Source organism: Brassica napus, chromosome A3, assembly GCF_020379485.1.
Source record: "Brassica napus cultivar Da-Ae chromosome A3, Da-Ae, whole genome shotgun sequence".
NCBI classification, from domain to species: domain Eukaryota; kingdom Viridiplantae; phylum Streptophyta; class Magnoliopsida; order Brassicales; family Brassicaceae; genus Brassica; species Brassica napus.
The window spans coordinates 32,065,645-32,089,249 of NC_063436.1; the positions used below are offsets into that span (position 1 = coordinate 32,065,645).

The 23,605-nt window shown below is 33.4% G+C and overlaps 3 protein-coding genes across 4 annotated transcripts; 2 read left to right on the forward strand and 1 right to left on the reverse strand.

Moving 5' to 3' along the window:
• Window positions 1–446: 446 nt before the first annotated feature.
• On the forward strand, window positions 447–2,305 carry LOC106432688 (cyclin-D5-1). 2 transcript variants are annotated; one of them, XM_013873526.3, is made up of 5 exons: window positions 447–1,010; window positions 1,105–1,191; window positions 1,273–1,585; window positions 1,686–1,831; window positions 1,923–2,305. In XM_013873526.3, the coding sequence occupies exons 1-5, from the start codon at window positions 720–722 to the stop codon at window positions 2,109–2,111; spliced, it is 1,026 nt and encodes a 341-aa protein (XP_013728980.1). In that variant the 5' UTR covers window positions 447–719; the 3' UTR covers window positions 2,112–2,305. The 2 variants fall into 2 exon arrangements, with proteins under 2 accessions (XP_013728980.1, XP_013728981.1); XM_013873527.3 differs by having other exon boundaries at window positions 1,279–1,585.
• Window positions 2,306–4,002: 1,697 nt separating this feature from the next.
• LOC106432687 (calcium-transporting ATPase 2, plasma membrane-type) lies at window positions 4,003–9,215 on the reverse strand. Its single transcript, XM_013873525.3, has 8 exons — window positions 8,826–9,215; window positions 8,697–8,751; window positions 7,037–8,176; window positions 5,729–6,534; window positions 5,191–5,349; window positions 4,940–5,111; window positions 4,573–4,871; window positions 4,003–4,487 (listed from the first exon to the last, which is right to left on the reverse strand). Exons 1-8 carry the CDS (start codon window positions 8,997–8,999, stop codon window positions 4,248–4,250), a joined length of 3,045 nt encoding a protein of 1,014 aa, XP_013728979.1. The 5' UTR covers window positions 9,000–9,215; the 3' UTR covers window positions 4,003–4,247.
• Window positions 9,216–16,040: 6,825 nt separating this feature from the next.
• On the forward strand, window positions 16,041–18,084 carry LOC106432695 (protein SHORT-ROOT). The gene has a single exon (XM_013873531.3). It carries the CDS (start codon window positions 16,178–16,180, stop codon window positions 17,774–17,776), a length of 1,599 nt encoding a protein of 532 aa, XP_013728985.1. The 5' UTR covers window positions 16,041–16,177; the 3' UTR covers window positions 17,777–18,084.
• The last annotated feature ends 5,521 nt before the right edge of the window (window positions 18,085–23,605 follow it).

The following is a 23,605-nucleotide window of genomic DNA, read 5'->3' on the forward strand; positions in this document are numbered from 1 at the left end:
CTCTGAATTTTTGTTAAAGACTTCTGTAAATAAAATGTTTAAAAATAAACAATCAACCAAAAAATATATGTTTTTGAAGAGCTGTAAATTCAATCAATCAAATCAAATTTATTTGTTCTGGATAACATATGGGAGTTGAATTATATTTTGTAGAAAATTACTGGAAAAATACATCTCTAAGAACAAAATACTATTAGATAAAAAGTAATGCTATTAAAAGAAAACCATAATTGACTAACATCAAAAAGTCTTCAAACACAAGTAATCCTTCTGGAAAATTAAAAGAAACAAAAAAATCGAGTAATCATTCCCTTAAAATATGTGATTATTTATTCCCCCCGCCCCTCCTAAAAAAACGTTAAATACGTTTAATGAAGGAAAACAATACGCTAAATTATAAAGAATAATTTTAAATGTAACCGCTAAATAACGCCCCCTCTCTCTCCCCCCACTTATTTTTGGCGGCACCAGACGCGGGAGACTCTCTCTCTCTCCCACTCTCCTCCTCCTCTCTCTTTCTCTCTCTTGTTTTTTTTTTCGCTAATAAAAACATTTCCGAAATCGAATACGAAGATTTAGCTCTCTCCTCTGCTATATTCACTGCGATAACAAAGTCAATCAATCACTCGACCAAACCCATCTCCAAAGTTTCCATCTTTATTTATGCGTACGGACACAAGCTTCCTATCTCCGCCGCCGTCCTAATCGCCGCCGTGAAAATGGGTGAGCCCAGAGACAGTCTCGCTCTCTCTAATCTACTCATCTGCCACGAATCCGAGTCTTGTCTGAACGAACAACAGCAAGACGACGACGACGACGATGAGACCAAGATTGAGAGATCTGACGAGCAGAGGAAACCTCACTGTTTCGCAACGATCGGTGATGACGACGAGGATTACGTGGCGGAGCTAGCTCGCAAAGAGAATCGGCGGTTCGATGATGATGATGACAAACCCACCAAAACGACGTCGTCTCTAGACAGATTGATTGCAATCGATTGGATTCTCACTGTCCGTAGTCACACACTCTCATAAAAAGACAAAACCTTTACTCGTTTCCGATTACTAACAACTTCGATTTGATTTGATTTGATTATTTTTTCAGACAAGAACTAGATTTGGGTTCCAGCATCAGACAGCATACATTGCAATCTCGTACTTGGATCTGTTTCTACAAAAGAGATTCATCGGCGTAAGTTCGATTCGATTCGATCTTGAACGAGATGTTGTCTTAATCTGACAGAAGCTAAAAACTTTGTTTTTTTTTTGTTAGTTGCAGAAAGATGAATCGTGGGCGATTAGATTGTTATCAGTGGCGTCTTTGTCACTAGCTGCGAAGATGGAGGAACGTGTTGTTCCTGGACTATCACAGTACCCACAAGATCAAGACTTCGTTTTTAAGCCCGATGTGATTCGCAAAACCGAGCTTTTGATCTTATCGACATTGGACTGGAAGATGAGTTTGATCACTCCTTTTCATTACTTGAACTACTTTCTTGCTAAAATCTCTCCAGACCCTAACCAATCTGTTTCTAAAGAGCTTGTCTTGTTAAGATCCTCTGAATCTCTTCTCGCTCTTACCAAAGGTAGTTTTTTAAAATGACATCTTTTATCTTTAGATATTGCATTAAAAATAATGATTAAATTCATCTTATTTTTCTTCCTTTTTTGTGCGGATATTGTTAGAGATAAGTGTTACGGATTATCGACAGTTCGTTGTTGCTGCTGCTACTACATTGTTAGCTTCTTCTACTTCATCGGATATTAGATTGACGAGAGAAGAAATGGGTAACAAGTTTGGATCAGTCTCTTGGTGGACTTCTAATGAGAATGTATCATAACTCTCTTTCCTTTTTTTTTCTAATGGTTATTCGAGTATATGATCTTAAAAGATGATAATGTGTTGGTTTGGTTGCATTGTAGGACAATGTATATTCATGTTATCAGAGAATGCTAGAGATTGAAGAGAGGAAACATATGACACCGCCCGAACTAGCAGTTCCTGGACCGGTGGTTGGTTCGGGAAGTGGCGCTAAACGCCGTCTGTCTTTTGTTGATTCTGATCAGCCGTCTTCTTCTTCTCCTGATGCCAAGAGAATGCGTAGACTCTGAAGAGAGTTTTCTTTCTACTTGGAGTTTTTGGTTTATGAGTTATATTGGTATTTTTTGCAACATATTGCTTTGGTTTTAATATTCGATCATTTGATTATAGAGAAAAAAAAATGGTCTGAATACAATGGTTATTTCATCTTTTTTGAAGTAACTCATATAGAGGTGTTTATATATGAAGGTCTCTTGATGATTCATTTTTGGGGTGAAATTGTGAATATCAAAACATTAGGGGGTTCTATGAGAGAATCAAGGAAATATGAGAGTTTAGTGTAAATAATGAAAGAAACAGAAAGGGTGAATAGTTTTAGGCCAATAGCTGAACTGCCTGTGATTTGGTTTCATCAGTCTTTTCCTCTTATTTTTCATGTGATAGCAAATGATAAATGAAGAAACTCTTTTTAAGGTAAAGAAAAAATAATTTGTGATAAAAAAAACTTTCACAGAATATACAAAAACTTTGTGTCATTTCAATTAGTATCCAAACAAACAAATCACTAAATCCAAAATAAATCTATTTTTTACCAGTCTTACATGAAAATACTACTAATTAAATAAAAAACAGAGAAAATCCAATAACACTTTTATTTTTTTTATCAAATGAAAATCAGCCTATCACAATATTTTTTGAAAAATCTATTTATTGCCATTTTTTCCAAATTTTAGCATTTTAGAGACCAGCTACTTGTAGTGGAGGCACTTTGGATCAATAATGGTTGGGATCAATTTACACGGAATCTTTTATACTGAAAATTGCATGTGATGTTTTCAAGTTTTTGTACTCTATAGTCTCTACTCTACGCGCAAGTCAAAAGGATATGGTACATACAAGATCGTGTAAAAAGAAAACAATTAATGTTAAAATTTCTTAAATTGATTGCAGTTTGAAAAAAAAAATAAAGATATGTGTAAAAGACCAAAGACAGAAGAATCCAACGACTTTGTCGAAGTGAGAAACAACTGTCTCATACAAGTAGAGATCCAAAGCATGGTTTCAACTAATTAAAGCTTTGATTCCAACATGATTGTAAACTAATTAAAAACATTTCAGTACTTGTTAATATATATAAAATCAAAGTATGAAGCAGAAAGTGCTGACAGTATGTAGAAAATGTGTGTTTGGTTTAAGGCCATGCTCTAAGAGATCCGCAACAAGAAATCAAGAAGCTTAAAGAGTATATAGCTTCTTTTCACCAAGACCTAGTAAATGCTTCTAAGTTTTTTGTTGCTCTCCTTCATTGAATATATGTAGGTCCCTATTGCTATTTCTTCTTCACTTTTCTTATTATCATTGGGTTAAACCATTTTTTCTGTTGGTTTTGGTAGGACGTGTGATATTCCCGGGTACACAATTTAGTTACAACTCTCACATTGGTTAGGAGATGGATGAAAAGACTAGTAAGATTTAATGATCACAAACTAGCTAATATAGTAAATTTGATTTTCAGTCTAGATTTTAGTCGTTTATTTGGTGTACACTTTTAAAATTATTGATTGTATAGTGTTTTACCGGTATGGTATGTTCACCTACAGAACTATTTATAGAATTCAGGGGAAATGACTATAGAATACTAATTTTACTTCATTTATATAAACGATTGATAAACATTGAATGAAAATGATATTTTAGAAAAGAACAGTATCTCTTATTTTTAACAAATTCTGATATTGACAGCCTTTTAAATTGCTATATGGGAATCAGTTTTGAACGATGAGATAATGTCAGGAATAGAGGCTCCACAAAAGGCCACACAATGACTTCATTGACAGATTTTCTAAGTAACACATTACAGTCTGGCTAGCTAACAAATCTTGTACCTAAAAATTCAGTTTCTTATTTTAAACATTTCTTTCCTTCAGTGTCCTTTTCTTTGCATTTCTCATTCAAGTTAGATTTCAAAAAGAAACAAAGATAGTCATTTCAAAGAAACAGTGTGTTTTACAAAAATAGAGAAAACATAAATCAGTTGCTTGTCCTTAATAATGAAAAAAACAAGAGTTATTGCAAAAGGCAAAAACTTTGTCAAAAGACTTTCTGTTCTAAAATTTGAAGAAATTGTTCTAAGAGATGAGAAGAGAGCTCCTCTTTAAAGAGCACCTCTTTAAAAAGCGGTTTTCGCGCTAAATTTGATGGATGGATCAGACGGGAATCATCTTCAGTCCTGCAGCTATTGGCATACCCAAGAAACCTATGATGATGCTGAAGATCCATTGGACTATTGTGAGTGGTGTGGTGCTTGCAAATGTGCCCAAGAACTCAATGATTATGATCTGAAAGAAAACCGTTGCACCGATCACAACCACAAAGACATAATTGTCAAGTATTCCCTTGAAAACATCGATCTCTTCCATCTCTCGCGAGCTTATCTCATTAAACACCTGAACATTTCAGACCAAAGTCATGTCAAGACTCAATCAACAATGTATCTTTCTAGCTTGAAGATTACTGTTCTGTTTCTTTTACCTGACAGAAGACGAAACAGTTGAAGATAAGAGTGTTTAACATGAGAGTCGAGTCAGGACCATCAAGACCAAACATAGACTTCCCTTTGGCTTGGAGAAACCAAATGACTATGAACTGATACACAGACTGTCCTAGAATGTTCCTCCACATGGCGTTGGTGATGAAGTTTCCTCTCCTTCCAACGGGTAAGCGTTTCATCAGCTCGTTGTTCGGTGGCTCTGTAGCTAAAGCAAGAGCTCCAAGTGTGTCCATGATCATGTTCACCCATAGCAACTGAACAGCAGTTAAAGGAGCACTCCCTGGAGATTGTTATCAAGAGTTAATTAGTAAGTACAGATTCAAAATCATAATCATGTTCTTTACTCACCGGTCAAGCAAGCTGAAGAGAAGTTAACAATCAGTGCAACAACATTAACCGTGAGCTGAAACTGAACAAACTTTTGGATGTTTATGTAAACAGAACGTCCCCATTTAGCAACAGTGACGATTGTGCTGAAGTTATCGTCTAGAATGATGACATCAGCACTCTCTTTCGCCACCTGAAAGGTTATAAAGATTATAAACGTTTAGATTCCTTTAGCTCAAAAGTGACACTTGAAACAATTCTTATATACTCACTTCAGTTCCGGCGATTCCCATAGCTAATCCAATATCAGCTTCATGAAGTGCAGGCGCATCGTTGGTTCCATCTCCAGTCACAGCAACAACTTCATCAAACGTTGTCCTTAACTGCTTCACTAGTGTATGTTTATCCATTGGTGAAGAACGAGCCATCACCTGTATAAGGACACATTTAGTTCAGTAGGGTTTTTTGAAAAATAATTTGGTTTCCGGTTCGTTTTTCTATTTTTAAAGATAAAAAATAATTACCAAAAACAATCGAAATTAACTGAATTAACCGAACTAACCAAAATAACTAAATTTAATCGAAATTAACAAAATTTAACCGAAATAACCAAATTTAACCAAATAATACTGAATTCTAATAAAAATTGGTTATTTTCGGAAATAAAGTTAAAAACCAAAACTAACCGAAAATCAAACCGATTTCTTTTTCGGTGGGGATTATGGCTGAACGAATAAACCAAAACCGAAATACACAGAACCAAAATAACCGAATAAACCGAAACCGCATGCCTAAAGAAACAGAAGGTACCTGAATCTTTGGAATCAGTTCTAGCAACTCTTCTTGACTCTTCTCTCTGAACACTGGCCCTTCAATTGCTATACCATCATCAGTTAAGATCCCACATTCTCTTGCAATTGCCTTAGCCGTGTTAATGTTATCTCCAGTTACCATTCTCACAGTGATTCCAGCACGGCGACAAAGCTCAACAGACTCTTTTACACCAGCACGAACAGGATCTTTGATCCCAACGATCCCTACACAAGTAAACCCCGAAGCAGGGATTGCTTCATCCGGCGAAAACCCGTTCTCAAGATCCATATAAGCAAGGCAAAGCGTGCGGAGAGCTTCATTAGCAAACTCGTTGATGGTAACGTTCAGATACTTGATGGATTCTTCATCAAGCGGAACAACCTCACCGCTCGAGTTCACAACTTTATCACAAGCAGCAAGAACTATCTCTGAAGCTCCTTTGGTGTGAGCACGGAGACTTCCTCCCTCGGGGAGTTCGATCACAACTCCCATTCTCTTCTTTGTGGAGTTGAATGGCTCCACTTTGATTACTTTATAAGACTTCCTCTCTTCTTGGAACTTACCACCAAGAGACAGTCCAAGCTCCAAGATAGCTGTCTCTGTCGGCGTCCCCAAGATCTCGGTCTTGCCATGCTTGTTCACGACAACTTCGCCTCCGGTGTTGTTGAAAATGGACTGAATCAATAGCTTCAGAGCAGATTCAGGGATCTCTGACTGCAAGCTAGACCCTTTGTTTGCAACATCTTGCACGTTCATGCAAATGCATGACTTCACAACAGTCATGTGATTGGTTGTGAGCGTACCTGCAGGGCCGAATCTGAGAATTTAGAGACTACAAACATTTTTAACAACTTTTATAATAATTTTTTTTTCCATAATTTATTTGTTAAACAATTTTAAGAAGGGCAAATCTCCAAAATAGCAGATTTCTAAGTTTATATCACAAAAATAGCACTCAAAACTAAAATGACAAAAATAACATTTTATCTTTTGAAAAATTTAAATTTTTTTATTTTTCAAAATTTGAAATCTTATCCCCAAAACCTCACTTTTCAACTCTAAACCCTAAAACCTAAACTCTAAACCCTAAATTCTAAACCCTAAACCCCACCCCTTGAGTGTTATTTTTGTGACTTTTGGCCTTGAGTGCTAGTTTGGGAACAAAAACTTGATTTAGTGCTATTTTGGTCTTTTTCTCTTTTAAGAACTTTTATAATTTTTTTTCTTCATAAAAAACCGATAAAAAAATTTGGAAATCAAAACTAATGTTTCATTGGGCTTGGCCCAAATCCGGCGATAGGGTACCTGTCTTGTCGCTGCAGATGGTAGTTGCGGATCCCATAGTCTCACAAGCTGCTAAGTGCCTGACAAGAGCCTTATCATTCATCATTTTCTTCATGGCAAAGGCGAGACTAAGCGTGACAGCCAAAGGCAAGCCTTCAGGAACAGCAACCACAACGATGGTCACAGCGATAGCAAAGTACTCAAGAAGCTCCAAGGCTTCATCACCAGACCATATCCAGTGAGTCCCCGTGGAGAGCTTCCTCATGAACATCCCTTGCACCAAAACCGCGAAAGTCACCACAGCGAAGAAGAGACCTATTTTGCCAATGATGGTAGCAACTCCGTTGAGCTTCACCTGCAGCGGGGTTTCGTCGTCCCCTCCTTCGGTGAGAGTGGCCATCAGCTTCCCCCACTGAGTCCTCATCCCGACTGTTGTGATAAGCATCTTACAAGACCCGTCTTGCACTTTGGTCCCGGATAAAAGGAAAGGGTTCTGCGCGTTCACCATCACAGGCTCGCTCTCACCGGTCAAACTAGACTCATCTATCACCACGGAGAAGCCAGAGAGGAAGAGTCCATCAGCTGGGACTTGATCACCAATGGCTAAATGAACAATGTCGCCAGGAAGCAAGTCGTAGATGGACAGCTTCTGTCTGAACCCACTCCTAGTCACCTGAACAGTGATCTTCTTCTTCTCCTTGTCCAAATCCCTAAACTGCAAGGACTGGCGATAATCACTAGTGGCGGTCACAAACACAACCAAGAGAATACTCGCCACGATGCCGAGACCATCGTGGGACCCTTTAGGCCACCCTTCGGTAGCTATCCCAACGATCAAAGACACGAACGCGCAAACGCCGAGGATCATGAGCGTCATGTCTTGAAGAGCTTCCCATACGAACACCCAGAAGCTTTTGAGCTCGCTCTCCGCGAACTTGTTGATGCCGAAAAGGTCTTGCCTTTGGGACAAGTGAGCAGCGTCTGTGGAGAGTCCTTCCGTGGGAGATGCCTTGAGCTTGCCTGCGAGACCGTCCACTCCACCGTGGAACTTCAGCTTCTTCACGTCGTGGCTTTCGACTATTGAGCCTAGCTCGTCGGCGCAGATGTCAAATCCTGCGGCTTTGACTTCTTCGGGGACGGTGTAGTCGCTTGGAGCCACACCTACAATGCCATTACAAGTGGATTCATTTCAACTTTCAAAGACAAACAATAATTAAACATAATAAAAGCGGTAAACTTTGATATACAAACAATAATTTGAAGAAAGAAAAACTATAACAAAAGCTGTGAACTTTGACACAAACTATAATTTAAAAAAACAACTATAATAAAAGCTGTAAATTTATAACAAAAGCTGTAACCTTTGCCACAAACTATAATTTAAAAATAAAAAACTATAATAAAAGCTGTAAATTTTTTATACAAACTATAATGTAAAAAAACTACAAAAGTTGTAAACTTTGACACAAACTATAATTAACAAAAAAAACTATAATAAAAGAGGTAAATTTTTATACAAACTAGAATTTAAAAAAACTACAAAAGTTGTAAACTTTGACACAAACCATAATTAAAAAAATAACATATATATATATAACAAAAGCTGTAAACTTTTATACAAACTAGTATAATTAAAAAAAACTACAAAAGTTGTAAACTTTGACATTATTTAGAAGCTCACCAGAGATGAATTGGAAGGCAGCTTTTGAGACGAGAACTGCGATCCGTAATTTCTCCTATAAATAGAAAGTTTTTTTTTTTAAAGATCCTTAATCTCAAAAAGGAAATAAGAAGAAGAGGAGAGGGGAACCTGGTTGGTGCGGCGCATGGCAGCCGCTTCATAACGTTTGGAGAGATTAGCGGTGAAGCGAAAACGGCGTTTGGGATTCTTGACGACGCCGCAGAGATTGCGCCATTTCTCGAGAGCTTCCTCAGAGGAATGCTTCGCCTTCACATCGAAGTTTTGGTTTAGGTAACTCTCCATCTCTCTCTCTACAATCTTCTTCTTCTTCTTTGTTCCTCCTCCAGCTTCTCTGTTTTGAAGGCTCTGTTTTCAAAGGGAATCAATGTTTCTGCTTATTTCGTGGGGAGAGAACACACAAAGTTTAATTTTGTGGGTGAGGAAGAAAAGTCGGAAGCTTTTTTAAATGGAGGAAAGGGAAAGTTGTGAGCTTTTTGTGTGTTATTGATTTTGACCGAGTCATTGAGTGCAATTTTATTCATTTTGGGGGGGGCCGAAGCTGAGTTGACTCGTTTTAATTCGTGTCCCCAACCAAAGTTAGGTGTGGTGTCTCATTTAATTAAAAAAAAACATTCCATTATTTTAAAATATTAATAACATGCACTAGAACGCATTTAATGACGAATCGTTAGATAATGCTTGAAACATTCATGCAGGGCATGAAGAGTACACGACGCATGTTAAATTATTTTCGGACATGCTGAAGATTATGATTGTCTTTTTTTAATTCCCAAATTTTGTCAATGGAGCTTAAAATTATTATAATTGGTTTTATTTTCTTTTTAATATTATACAGTATGAAAAGTCCAATAACAGTTTGTGGATTAATATTAGTGGATTTCAATAGTTTAATCACCAAATTAAATGATTAACAAATTAATATTACATGTCATGTTAGAAAAAAGAAGATCATATTACATGTAAGCATTAATTGTATCATACTTCTTGTTTGGCATCTAACTTTGATTTTGACCAGATTACATGACAATGTAGGACAAAAGTGTTGGGTGAATTTGACAATTAAAAAAAGGAGAGGTGGGTTAGGTAAAGAATGAGAAATTGGAGGATCGTTGACCGAGACTATTGGGAAAACTCGCCACTTCGGAGCGACTGAGACGCCACGTTCCGACCAATTTCATTGGTTCTTTTTGGACCAAAAAACATTCAAGTGGTCCCAGTTGAAATGCAAAAATATTTGAGATTCCTTTTCAAATTCAATTATGGATTTCCCTCAAAGACTCGAATTTTTTTTTTCTTACGGTCAGCGGATATAGGCTATTTATGGGCCTTCAAAGGAGCCTTCCAAATTAAGACCTTTGCGATATGTAAATGGACTTTCTTACTGAATAATTGACGAATTTTGTTATTATATGCCAGAGGCTTTTGAACTTGACGGTGTCTTTCTTTTTATGGACATCGAGATTGTCCTCACACGGCTTAGTTACTTATTGGGCTTTAAGACCTTACATTTTATGGGCTATACAGTACATATTTGCTTCTGTACGTCATATTTTTACCAGTTAGCGATCTATTAATTTTGTAAATTTTAAGATAAATATTTCTTTTACACTAACCAAGCTCAATACCTAATCTGAAAAGATATCGCAAACGGCAGTATGGATTTTATTTACGGTACGAAATTTGTTTACCTAAAAGTCATTTTTCACTTTTATGTGATTGATAGGATACCTAAAGGTTTCTTTGTCTATGGCTGATTGGAAGATAATCAAATAGTTAAACAAATTATTCGTCTCATTGCACCCCAAAAGCATGGATTCAAACCCATCATATCCCCCAACCAAAAGAAGAAAATTTCACGGATTCGAGAATATGGAGCTAAGCCATCCTAAAAAGCATATATATGTGCATTAATTAAGTCATTTAACCATAATATGTTTTTGTCCAAAAGTAATATATACTTTATCTTAGAGCATCTCCAACCCATAGTTATTTTCATCTCTATAATAGCATTTAGAGGTGAAAATAACAATGGGTTGGAGATGCTCTTAGCTAAGCAAATATGCATAAGAAAGTGCATAGATCTGGTTACTGCGTTGGTAAACAGAATTATGGTTTGTATAATTATGCATTGTTGCCATGTTGTTGGTTGTGTCATGCATAAACTCACAGCAAATGTAGATACACTGGCGCATAACGATTATATATAGACTATTTATATGAATAAATTGAATCTTTGGAGAAAATGAAGATGGGACTTTTCCTAGAATGCAAGAAGAGATTTCGAGAAATGATATAGGAAACCGAATTGCAAAACTCGATAGGTTGCGAAGAAAGGGACAAAGATGCAGAGCGTGGGGTTCCTTCTAATAATTGTAGAAGAAATTCAAGATCACATGATCTACGATAGAGAGTGATGACTCGTGATAGGTATATCTACGACATTGTGTGTAGCCTAGGCAATCATCTATTTTTGTACATTTATAGTATATTTGATCGCTTTATTCATAAATTGGTCTAGAATTTTAACAAGACGACATGGCGTTTGTTTCTGAATTAGTCAGAAGATTTGACATAGAAAATATGTGAGAGTTTTGACCCCAAGAAAAACAAAGTAGATGGGTGAATATTTTTTGTTTTGATAAAATTTACGAGAGAGTTACTTAGAGCATCTGCAATGGAAGTCTTTAAGGAAGAATCCAGTGGACTCTTCCAAAAGTTAAGGATTTAATATTTAAAATCTCTAAATAAGGACTCTTTCTTAGTGAATCCTTGCACTATTTGCGGGTCTCCACGATATGTGCCGATCCGCGATTGGTTGATATTTTTTAACTGAAAAAGAAAAAAAAATATTACTTAAAAAATCAAAATACATTTTTTCTAAGGACTCCTCTTTGAGTTACACCATTGCGGGTGCTCTCAGACTCGCGCTAGGCGATCAGGTGCACAAGAATTAAGAAAATTTTAAAAGATAAAATTATTAAATAATATAAATTAACTAATCATAAATAAGGTAGTAAAAAGTTATTGGTTAACTAATTTTCAATAAAATTAAAATACTTTAAAAGTATCAAAACATCTTATATTTTGAAACATCAAAACTTTTCCAAAACATTTTATATTGTAGAACAGAGGGAGTATATAATAATACTAGATTTATTTGATAATATACGGACAAATATCAGCATTTCGCGAGTATGCATATCACTTAGCTACGTGGTTTCATTAACCAAAGAAAATTGCCAAAACGGAATAAAAAAAACAACATAGTTGTCCCTATGGTATAAAACCATATTTGGCCATTTATTCTTCATTTTACCCTTTCCATTTCTGAAATTTAATGAAATAAATAGTTTTATGAATCCAAAAAACTATTTAAAATATAAACAATTAATAAAACACCTATATACACAAACACATATGTTTTTTAGTTAAACACTTGATAAATAAAATTTTAAAATTACGTTCCACTAAAAGTAGAATTCGTCTTCTACGGAAAATGGGTTAGTAGAAAACAAATTTCAGAATAAACAAGTCTATCTATCTTTTTTAGAAGAAAAAATCTAAAAATGATTAAAATTCTAAATATGGAGAATGCGAATTCTAGTAATTGTAAAGATCACTACTTTACTTTTGAATGCAGTTTATACTTTTACGAAGTATTCTAAAATTTTGGGTATGCGAAATCTAAACTTAACACGAAGGTCTACAAAAAGTAGAAATTGTATTCAGAATTTTTGTCATAGTTCTACACAGTGTAGAAGGTGCCTTCTACGTATAAAAAACCAATTTTTCAAAAAATTAAGGAAATTTCAGTTAAAAAATATTCTAATATCCTAAAACGTGTCCTAGGCGATTTTCTTTGTCAAAATATAAAAAAAACGATTTTGGCTTTTTTTTCTTCATCAATCTATGATTTCTCCATAGTTTTTCTTATGATTTACAAAAAACTATTGTTCTATGATGCATATCTATACAATATGTGGTGTTTGGGAATTTAGTGTAAGCACATGATGAGTTTTTTTGGCTGACGATAAAGGGGATAGGCTACTTTATTGGAATCAAGTTTTACCTTAGAGGATTTTAACAGAATAGTTTTGGAGGATTTTAGAAACCAAATGCAATTAGGTTACAGGATATTTTTGATCTGTGTCGTATGTTCTTTTTTTTTTAAATTGTTTTTACATTTTTTTCCTTTCTAAAACACTATGGGATTACCTTATTTTTTTTTATCTTTTTCCATTAAACTTTTTAAAAATGGTTTTAATTTATGTTTAATTTGATTAAGGAAAGGTTAGTTTTGGGATTATGAAAAATATTATACTATAGAGACAATTTAGTGATAGTTTTATACCATATGGACAACTATGTTGTTTTTTTGATCCGTTTTGGCAAATTTCCCTAAAAACTTGTGATATCATGATTTATTTTTTATATGATTCCTTCAGTTCATAGTGGTGTGTGTCAATCAGATGATACAAATTTACTGTGAAACCTTTGGGATTCCAAACTACTCCATTGTTCCACAAATATAGGCTTTTTAATATTTTTACACATAATAAAAAAAACACATTAAATTACTGTAGAACCTAAAATCTACACTAAGTATTTGATAGTGATTGGGGTTTGATCTAGGGAAGACAAATGATGTAGGCAACGATCTTTAGAATACAACGATGTTAAACAGTTTTCAGTAGGCAAAAATTGACATTATTGATGAATAAGATCGAATCCAATGAGTTGAACTAGATCGAGTGATACAAATGAGACCCGTAAAGAAAGAGTCTAAGATCGGGAGGAAAACAAGGTCGATATTAGTGTGTAGCTCTCTCTAGGGTTTTCAACGTGTCCTTCTTCATGTACCTTCTCCTTTCTTTATAGTGAGTCGAATTCGTGATCTCCGTAGCTGCTCCGCGACCTCTGTAACTGCTCAGCGGTCTTCGTAACTGCTCCGCGATCTCTGGGGCCTCGACTTCTTAGCTTCTGAGCTCGATTGCTTGCTACGGGCTTTGGTTCCTTACGGCCCATCACTTTGATCGGGGCCTATTAACGTATTGACATGAATTGAGTCCAATAATTACCATAATAAATGTAATATATAATTTTCAATTTTCAATCAATTTTTTTTTTAAGTTTACAATTTTTTCATAGAAAACATAAAAAAAATATATCTTTGTGAAACAATTTTTTTTCTAAAAAAATCAATTTTTGTGAAACGGAGGGAGTAAAATTTAACAAGTGGCATGAGTTTGGGGTCAATAAGATGCTTTGGTCGAGACGAACTAGAAAACCATGATGAGCCTATTGCATTAAGTGCTGTTGGTTAATTAGAGGTTCGCATATGCATAAACCAATAGACATATGTATAAACTGAACTAAGACATATATCTAATAAATGGTGTAGAGAATACAAAATCCTCAGGTGGGAAATTCAAACAGAGGACATCGAAAGGTATATATAGACTCTATACAAAAATGGTAGTATGACTTAGTGGATAGTGTTTTTAGTTAGAGCAATAGGATTGAAGTAGAACAAAAACAAAGAAGCATGCCCTAGATTCCTGAGAATAATTATACATTGTTGTTTATATAAGGGAATGGAATATGACACATAGATTTGTTTATTTTTACGGTTTAATGTAAAAAACAAGATAAAAATATGAGAAAATCAAATATAGTAAATGAAGAAGAAGAGAAAAGGGGAAATGGTTGCAGAGAATGGAGAGATGTTAGGAGGCAAAGCAAATGGGGAGCTTTGATGATGTTGATGCACGCCGTCAGCTTTTCTTCACGCCTGCTCCCACTCACTCACACCTATAAACATTCTCTCTCTCTCTTTCCTCTCCTCTCTGTTTTATAAATGATATTCACACATGTCTCTATGTTAATGCTATAACATGTGTTTATGTACCAAGATATCTTATAGTTATTATACAAAATGTTATGAGCCCCTCAAACAATATTTCAAATGGTCGTTATTTACTTGTTATATCTTTTGAAAACTGTTATACTTGATGTAAATTCGTTCTGTGGATTGATGTCAAGAACTCAGAACGTTCTTAGAAATATATATATATATATTCTAAGACTACAATAGTACTAGCGAGTATGTAGATATAACATAACAGAAGAGTATTGAAATATTGATATCGCATTACATATTGTTGACAGGCTGTTATCATTAGTCGCCGATTGTCTAAATTTTTTTTTTTTTTTTAAATTGGGTGATTGGTTGGATTTGATATTATAACTAGGAGTCAATGAGACTTTTATTTTCAACTTTTTTTGGCCTGCTGATTTAAAATGTATCAAGAGTATTCTTTTTTTTTAACAACACTTAGGATGGTACTTGAACAACTTTGGTTTCATGTATTTGGCCTATTTATAAACAAACAGCGTATTATATACGGCTTTTTGGAGGAAAACTTCACCATGTAATTAATATAACTGTGTATCATTCATGTCGTTTTCAATTATCTAGGTGTCCAGAATCACATATTCATGTACATATATGTGAGTTATGAACGATCCACGCAATTACAGTATTGCATGAGAGACAAACAGATAGATGTGCTAAAAATGTAGAAGAAGAAATAAAAGGGAAGGTTACTTGGGTGGATCGATGTGAAAAGGAAAAAGCAAAACCCACTAAGCCATTACATGATATCGACCTTCTTATCTTTTTCTTCTTTACTTCGTAACTTTTTTTAAATCACATTTTCTTTCGTCGGTACCTTTTCTAATTAATTAAATCTCCAAACTATCTAAATAATCCATTTCCCTGAAAATAAAGGATTTATATAAGCTATACTTACATAAATTGTGAGCAGATTGTAGGGAAGTGGCAAATCCCCACTAAAAATAACTACAGATTTTTTGTAAAAATACAAAACTAGTAGGATCATTATGTCCAGAATCGAGAATGTTAATAAGAACAAAAACAAAAACAATAACATTCTTGATTAGCCAAAAGGAGAAAACGAATGAAAAATTGAGGGATAATGGAACTGTTTGACTAAGGCCAATAAGAATTGGATAACTCCAGTGGGCAATTGTTTTAAAATAACCAGTCTCTTCTCTCTCTAAGTATGTTACAGTGAAAAACAAAATTATGTTTTCACTAAACCCAATTAAGTTCAAACATTCTATTAAGTCCAAAGAATAAACATGGGACAACAATTCGATGCAGAAATATCATCTTTTCATGCTCCTTTTTCTCTTTAAATTTACTAATTATAAAACTCACAAAACCAACAAACCCACTCTCTACAACTCATCTTCTTCAAAGATTCACCCACTCCCACCGAGGAAAAAAGAAGAAAAAATATATATATACGTGCACCAAACAACACATGATGCTGATGCAATATACACAACAAAGTATTAAATCTTAGATATTGTGGGTCTCCCATCTCTCTTCTCTGTCCTCTATTCATTTTCTTATTCCATATTAAAGAAAAAAGATGGATACTCTCTTTAGACTAGTCAGTCTCCAACAACAACAACAATCCGATAGTATCATTACAAATCAGTCTTCGTTAAGCAGAACCTCTACCACCACTACTGGCTCTCCACAAACTGCTTATCACTACAACCACAACAACTTCCCAACAAACGACGTCGTCGAAGAATGCTTCAACTTTTTCATGGATGAAGAAGACCTTTCCTCTTCTTCCTCTCATCACAACCATCACCACACCAATCCTACTAGCTACTACTCACCTTTCACTACTCCCACCCAATACCATCCCGCCACTTCATCAACCCCTCCCTCCACCGCCGCCGCAGCCTTGGCGTCGCCGTACTCCTCCTCAGGCCACCACAATGACCCTTCCGCTTTCTCCATCCCTCAGACTCCTCCTTCCTTCGACTTCTCATCCAATGCCAAGTGGGCTGACTCCATCCTCCTCGAAGCCGCACGTGCCTTCTCCGACAAAGACACCACACGTGCGCAACAAATCCTCTGGACGCTCAACGAGCTCTCTTCTCCCTACGGAGACACCGAGCAGAAACTCGCTTATTACTTCCTCCAAGCTCTCTTCAACCGCATGACCGGTTCAGGCGAGCGTTGCTACCGAACCATGGTAACCGCAGCAGCCACAGAGAAGACTTGCTCCTTCGAGTCAACGCGGAAGACGGTCCTCAAGTTCCAAGAAGTTAGCCCGTGGGCTACGTTTGGACACGTGGCGGCAAACGGAGCTATCTTGGAAGCAGTTGACGGAGAAGCAAAGATCCACATCGTTGACATAAGCTCCACGTTTTGCACTCAATGGCCGACGCTTCTAGAAGCTTTAGCCACGAGATCAGACGACACGCCACACCTGAGACTAACCACGGTCGTGGTCGCTAATAAACACGTCAATGATCAAACAGCAACGCATCGGATGATGAAAGAGATAGGAAGCCGCATGGAGAAGTTCGCTAGGCTCATGGGAGTTCCTTTTAAATTCAACATTATTCATCACGTGGGAGATTTATCCGAGTTCGATCTCAACGAGCTCGATGTTAAAGCGGACGAGGTCTTGGCCGTCAACTGCGTATGCGCCATGCATGGGATCACGCCACGTGGAAACCCTAGAGACGCTGTGATATCGAACTTTCGAAGGTTGAGGCCTAGGATCGTGACCATAGTGGAAGAAGAAGCTGATCTTGTCGGAGACGAAGAACAAGGGTTTGATGATGAGTTCTTGAGATCTTTTGGAGAATGTTTACGTTGGTTTAGGGTTTGTTTCGAGTCGTTGGAAGAGAGTTTCCCGAGGACGAGCAACGAGAGGTTGATGCTCGAGCGTGTGGCGGGACGTGCTATCGTCGACTTGGTGGCTTGTGAGCATTCGGATTCGACGGAGAGGAGGGAGACGGCTAGGAAGTGGTCGAGGAGGATGAGGAACGGAGGGTTTGGGGCGGTGGGGTATAGTGATGAGGTGGCCGATGACGTCAGAGCATTGTTGAGGAGGTATAAAGAAGGTGTTTGGTCGATGGTGCCGTGCTCTGATGCCACCGGAATATTCCTTTGCTGGAGAGATCAGCCGGTGGTTTGGGCCAGTGCGTGGCGGCCAACGTAAAAGGGTTGGTCTTTTCTAGTATTTTCACGCGCGCGTTTGCTGGTCGAGATGGTTTCACACGTATGGTTTGATAATGGGGTTTTGGGATGAAGAGTTACTATATGATGATAATGAGTTCATAATTTGAAATTTGCTTTTGAATAGGACTAATTAAATCATAATATTGAGGAGGCGATTGTCAAGGTTCATAAATTCGTGATATTTTATTTTGTTTTTAATATTTTTTCTTTTAAATGTTGTGATTAGTTTGATTCATGCGAAAGAATAGGGTTCTATTTTCCTTTATAATGGAGTTTTTATTTTCCATACACAAGAAGTTATCGTGATTAATTTTTTTTTTAAACTAAGTGAGCGTTTGATATGAGTTCGTTACTGTTACATTGGAATCAATTAACTGGAATTCATAATTGATAAAAATATAAAAGACTAAAATTGGCAGCTTTTCAGATTCAATTAGAAGTTATACGAATTGAGGTATATAGTTATTCCATGTTTCTAATACATAAAAGCTTTGTTGCTTTCTTGTATACATATACAAGATATGAGCCCGTTGCGTTGCAACGGGTTTTGTGTGATATTTTAATTTAATAAAAACCATAAAATAATAAATCACTTTATTATAGTATTATGATTATTTTTTTGCATATGTTGTTTGAGATTTATTTTATTATTAAGTTTTCATACATAAGTTCAAGTTAATATTTGTATTTTATAACCATGGTGCATAGATGAGTTGTTACAAAATTTATACTTAGGATCAGAGAAAATATTATACATGAACATTTAAAGTGAACATAATCCGAAATAAGAAATGAAAAGAAAAAAGAAATGAAAGTTAAATACACCAATCGAATCAATGACAATATTATACATGTTCTTATGTACTTATTTCATGTTTTATTAAATAAGTTTTTAAAATTGTATTTTGCTTGATTTTTTAAAAAAGAAAAAAAATCTATTTCATAAATCTCCATTTTATGTAAAATAAAAAAAATAAAACAAAATTAAATTAAACACTCTTTTATAATTTTGTTTAATATTTTAGAAAATGTAAATTATTCTCATGATATAACCTATTATAATTATCTTCTCTTTAGAATTTCAAAAAAAAAATTCTTATCAAATAATTATTTTTAGTTATTAATAAATATTTTTAAAATTGCTATTTTTACAATTCGTATCAATACTAATTTCACACGTCTTTTGTTAATTAAATAATTTTAATATCAAATGAATTTTTACAATTCTCTTTTGGTTAGGACTTAAAAATATTATACAAATTTTTTTTTTAAGATTTTTTTTTATAGAAAAAGGAAAACAACTATCAAATATTTTTTCTATAGTTTTGTAAGATTTTAGAAAAGGAAATTAATATTACATAATCTCTTACAATTATATATTTTCTAGGATTTAAAAAATAAAATTTCTATCAAATAACTATTTCTAGTTAATATTAACTATTTTAAAAAGTTTCAATTTTGAAAATTTGTTTTATCATTAAATTCCTGTAGTAAAAATTACTATTAAATAAAATTTACAATTCTATCTGGTCATGATTTAAAAAAAAGGAAAATTTTTTAATTGGTTAAGATTAGAAAAACAATTTCTTTTAAAAATTTCTTTTATTTAAGATTTTAAGAAAAGAAGAAGTTATTTTCACATAATGGAAGTTTTTATTAACACGTTCACAATCTAATTTTTTAATCAACACATATCACAATCATATCAGATGAAATATTTGAAGTTATTTTTGGTTTATATTTTTAACAAAAATTTATTAAAAAGTAAAGTTAGTTAATTATAAGAAAAATAAGATTACTTTTACGTTTTTATTTTATTTAGACTTTTAAAAAGAAAATTAATTATTTTATTTCTTTTAGATTTTATACAACTATTTTATTTTTAATAGAAAATTTCTGTTTAATTATTTATATATTTTGTGTTATACATACAAACACATATTTATCATATTCACACATACTCATGTATGACAATAACATCAAAATTTAAAATTATGCTAGCATCATAAGATGTAATAAGGATAATAAAAAGTTAAGTTGTATCAAGATATTAAAAGAAAATACTCAGGTAATACTTTTCATCTAAATGCTATTGTTTTTTGTAAAAATAATATGTGGAAACTTAAACCTAAATATAGATGTGAAATATTTGTAGCTACTTTTTGTCATATTTTTTAACATACAATTATCTATTAAAGATGAAAGTTATTTACTTATAAAAAAATAATAAGAGTACTTTTACAAATTTATTTTAGTTATGATTTAAAAAAGTAATATTATTTATTTTAAAGTTAGTTTTTCTTCATTTTTCTATTAAATAATTCATTGTACTTGTAGGATTTTATAATTTGTTTTTGTTTAACATTTGTTTCTTAAAAAATACTGTTTATTTTTTATAATTCTCTGTCTTTAGTATCTTTTAAAACAAACATTATAATGAAAAATAATAATAACAATAATAATAATAATAAGACTATTAAATAATATTTATAATTAATTTTTAAGAAAAATCGTTTTCATTATTTTAGTATATATATTTTTCATTATAATATAGTTTAATACATATCACATTTTTAAATATATAACTATCATGTGTCACAATCATGTTAATTAGCAATTTTGAAAGACCAAGCTCAATATAATCTTTTATAATTATATTTCCATTAAATGTTTATAAAAAAAAATTATATTAAATAAATTGTTTTCAGATCTATTTTTAGGATTTTGAAAAGGGAAAATTTCTCAAACAGTTATTACTAAATATTTTTTAAATCGTTTTTACTATTAAATAATTTTTAAAAGTATTTTTTTTAAATTAATTTTTATTATCTTATTATATATATTTTTAATTATTATACATTTAAACACATGTCACAATATTGGAAGGAAAATTATAATCAAATAATCTTTTGTAATAATCTTTTGATTAGGATTTTAAAAAAAGGAAATTTTCTATAATACATATAATAAGATTTTTTTAATAAAATTCTTTTTTGTTGATATCTTAATATATATATTTTTAATTATGAGATACATTAACACATGTCACAATCTTAAATATATAATTGCCATGTGTCGCAATCATGTTAATTAGCAACTTTGAAGAACCAAACTTTATTGTTTCCAAATCTATTTTTTAGGATTTTGAAAAGGGAAAATTTCTCAAACAATTACTACTAAATATTTTTTAAATCATTTTTTACTATTAAATAATTTTTAAAAGTATTTTTTAAATTAATTTTTATTATCTTATTATATATATTTTTAATTATTATACATTTAAATGCATGTCACAATATTGGAAGGAAAATTATAATCAAATAATCTTTTGTAATAATCTTTTGATTAGGATTTAAAAAAAAGGAAATTTTCTATAATACATATAATAAGATTTTCTAATAATTTTTTTTTTTAATATCTTAATATATATATTTTTAATTATGAGATACTGGAAGGAAAATTATAATCAAATAATCTTTTGTAATAATCTTTTGATTAGGATTTAAAAAAAAGGAAATTTTCTATAATACATATAATAAGATTTTTTTAATAAAATTCGGTTTTGTTAATATCTTAATATATATATTTTTAATTATGAGATACATTAACACATGTCACAATCTTAAATATATAATTGTCATGTGTCGCGATCATGTTAATTAATAAAATTCGTTTTTATTAATATCTTAATATATATATTTTTAATTATGAGATACATTAACACATGTCACAATCTTAAATATATAATTGCCATGTGTCGCGATCATGTTAATTAGCAACTTTGAAGAACCAAACTTTATATAATAAGATAGAATCTCAGGACAGGTGGGAAATGACCCAACGAGAGGGCTTTCGGTACCGATCAATGTTCCCCTAGTGACACAAGGTCGATGGTGTTTTATGGATGGTTCATGGAAGGATAAGGATACGTTCTCAGGACAAGGCTGGTATAGTACTTTACCAGGGTTTGATGGGCTGCTAGGGGCAAGGAATGTAAGGGCATGTCTTTCACCCCTTCATTCGGAGATAGAGGCGTTGATTTGGGCAATGGAATGTATGAAGAATTTAAGACAGTTTCAGGTAACGTTTGCAACGGATTGTTCTCAATTGGTGAAGATGGTTTCGGAACCAGAAGAATGGCCAGCATTCGAAAGCTATTTGGAGGACATAAAGCTTCTCAAAGGAAGTTTCCTCAACTCTGATATAGTTCATGTACCTCGGACAGCGAATCTTCGGGCAGATAGTCTAGCACGCAGTGCTAGGAAACAATCGTCCTTTGTCGTTCACATGGATGCGGAGTTACCGATTTGGTTTACAGAGTCATCATGAGTCTGTAAATTCTTTGCTGTCAAAAAAAAAAAAAAAAAAAAAAAAAAAAGATAGAATCTCAGGACAGCTAGTTTCGCTGAGGAGGAATCTCTTCTTTGGAATATCGAGAATGCAGCTCTATGGTGGCCTGCACGCTTCTAAAAATGGATTAACATATTTTTGATCATTTATAAACGTAACATAAACAAAGTTAGAACATTGTGGTTTCGATGGCATCTAATTTGAAACATTAGTCACTTTATAATATTAGTGGCAACTGTACCGGCTAAAATATATACATGCAATGCAGTGAATACTGCACCATAGTATTTCAATGTTTTAAGTGTTTTTTACAGTTCTTACGGTTCACATTCTGAGGCATGGTATGTATACCAAATAAACAAAAGAAAATCAACGTTTCTTACACGACGATTAATCACTCACCAAATGATAGTTTATTCACTTGTCGCTCTTGTGGAGTGTATACCATTTATTTCTATTGGCTTTTTAATAATGCATCTTTCAACTTTTGCTTTATAAAAAGATAAAGGGACCAGTCTTTTATTTGATACACATAATACATCTATACATATATTATGTCTTCAGTGGATTACACATGCATATACCTAAATGTTTCATGGCCCCCCTTACCCATCATGTTTTTATTTAGAAACAGCCCATAAAAAGTAAATAGTTGAAATAGTTATAATCCATTGATATACCATCATTTACATATATAGTTCTTTGAATTTGAGAAAGAAAATAAATTATGAAAAAGTAGTGGGAACTGCTTTTGAGATATGTGGCTAGTTTCACTACAGCTCTCTTTCTCCCTGCATCTTTTGATGTGGCTTTTGCCTCCCCCATGTTAATATTGGTAGATCTTTTAGCTTCGCTTTTTAAGCTAATCTTTTTTCAAAAACCTAGCTTCTTTTGGTCTGTTTTCGTGTTTATAAAGTCATGCAGAAAGCAAATCAATACAATAAAAATCTACCAGTTGGCCCAATTTTGCTTTAACTAGAATCAAAACCTTGTTGGGTCCCTTTATATATATACCACGACTTGACCATAACACACATCTAACTAGAAAATGCCTAAATTCATAGGGAATATCTCAATTAATTCCATGATGTAAAAGGTTATAAAAATTTATAGGGTTCTTTTAAACACAATTCATAATAAATCAGCCTATTGTAAAAATTAAAAGCTTTATTTAGGTATAGAGAAATGAAAGGAAATAACACATTTGTATTATATAACTAAGAGGAATGAGCTTTGGTAAAATCATATAAAGAAGTAGGTTTATAATCTTTTGTGAAAAAATGATTTTACTAAAATATACAGTCTCAGGCTTCTTGAAACCATCATACTTATCTTTAAAGTTTGTACAATATTTCTTCTCTTCTTTGTAGATCTGCAAGAGTTTTCTTCTCACTTCATAATCATAACTAGATTTTGATCCGCGCAGGCGCGCGGGTGTATATTTTGAAAAATATGTTAA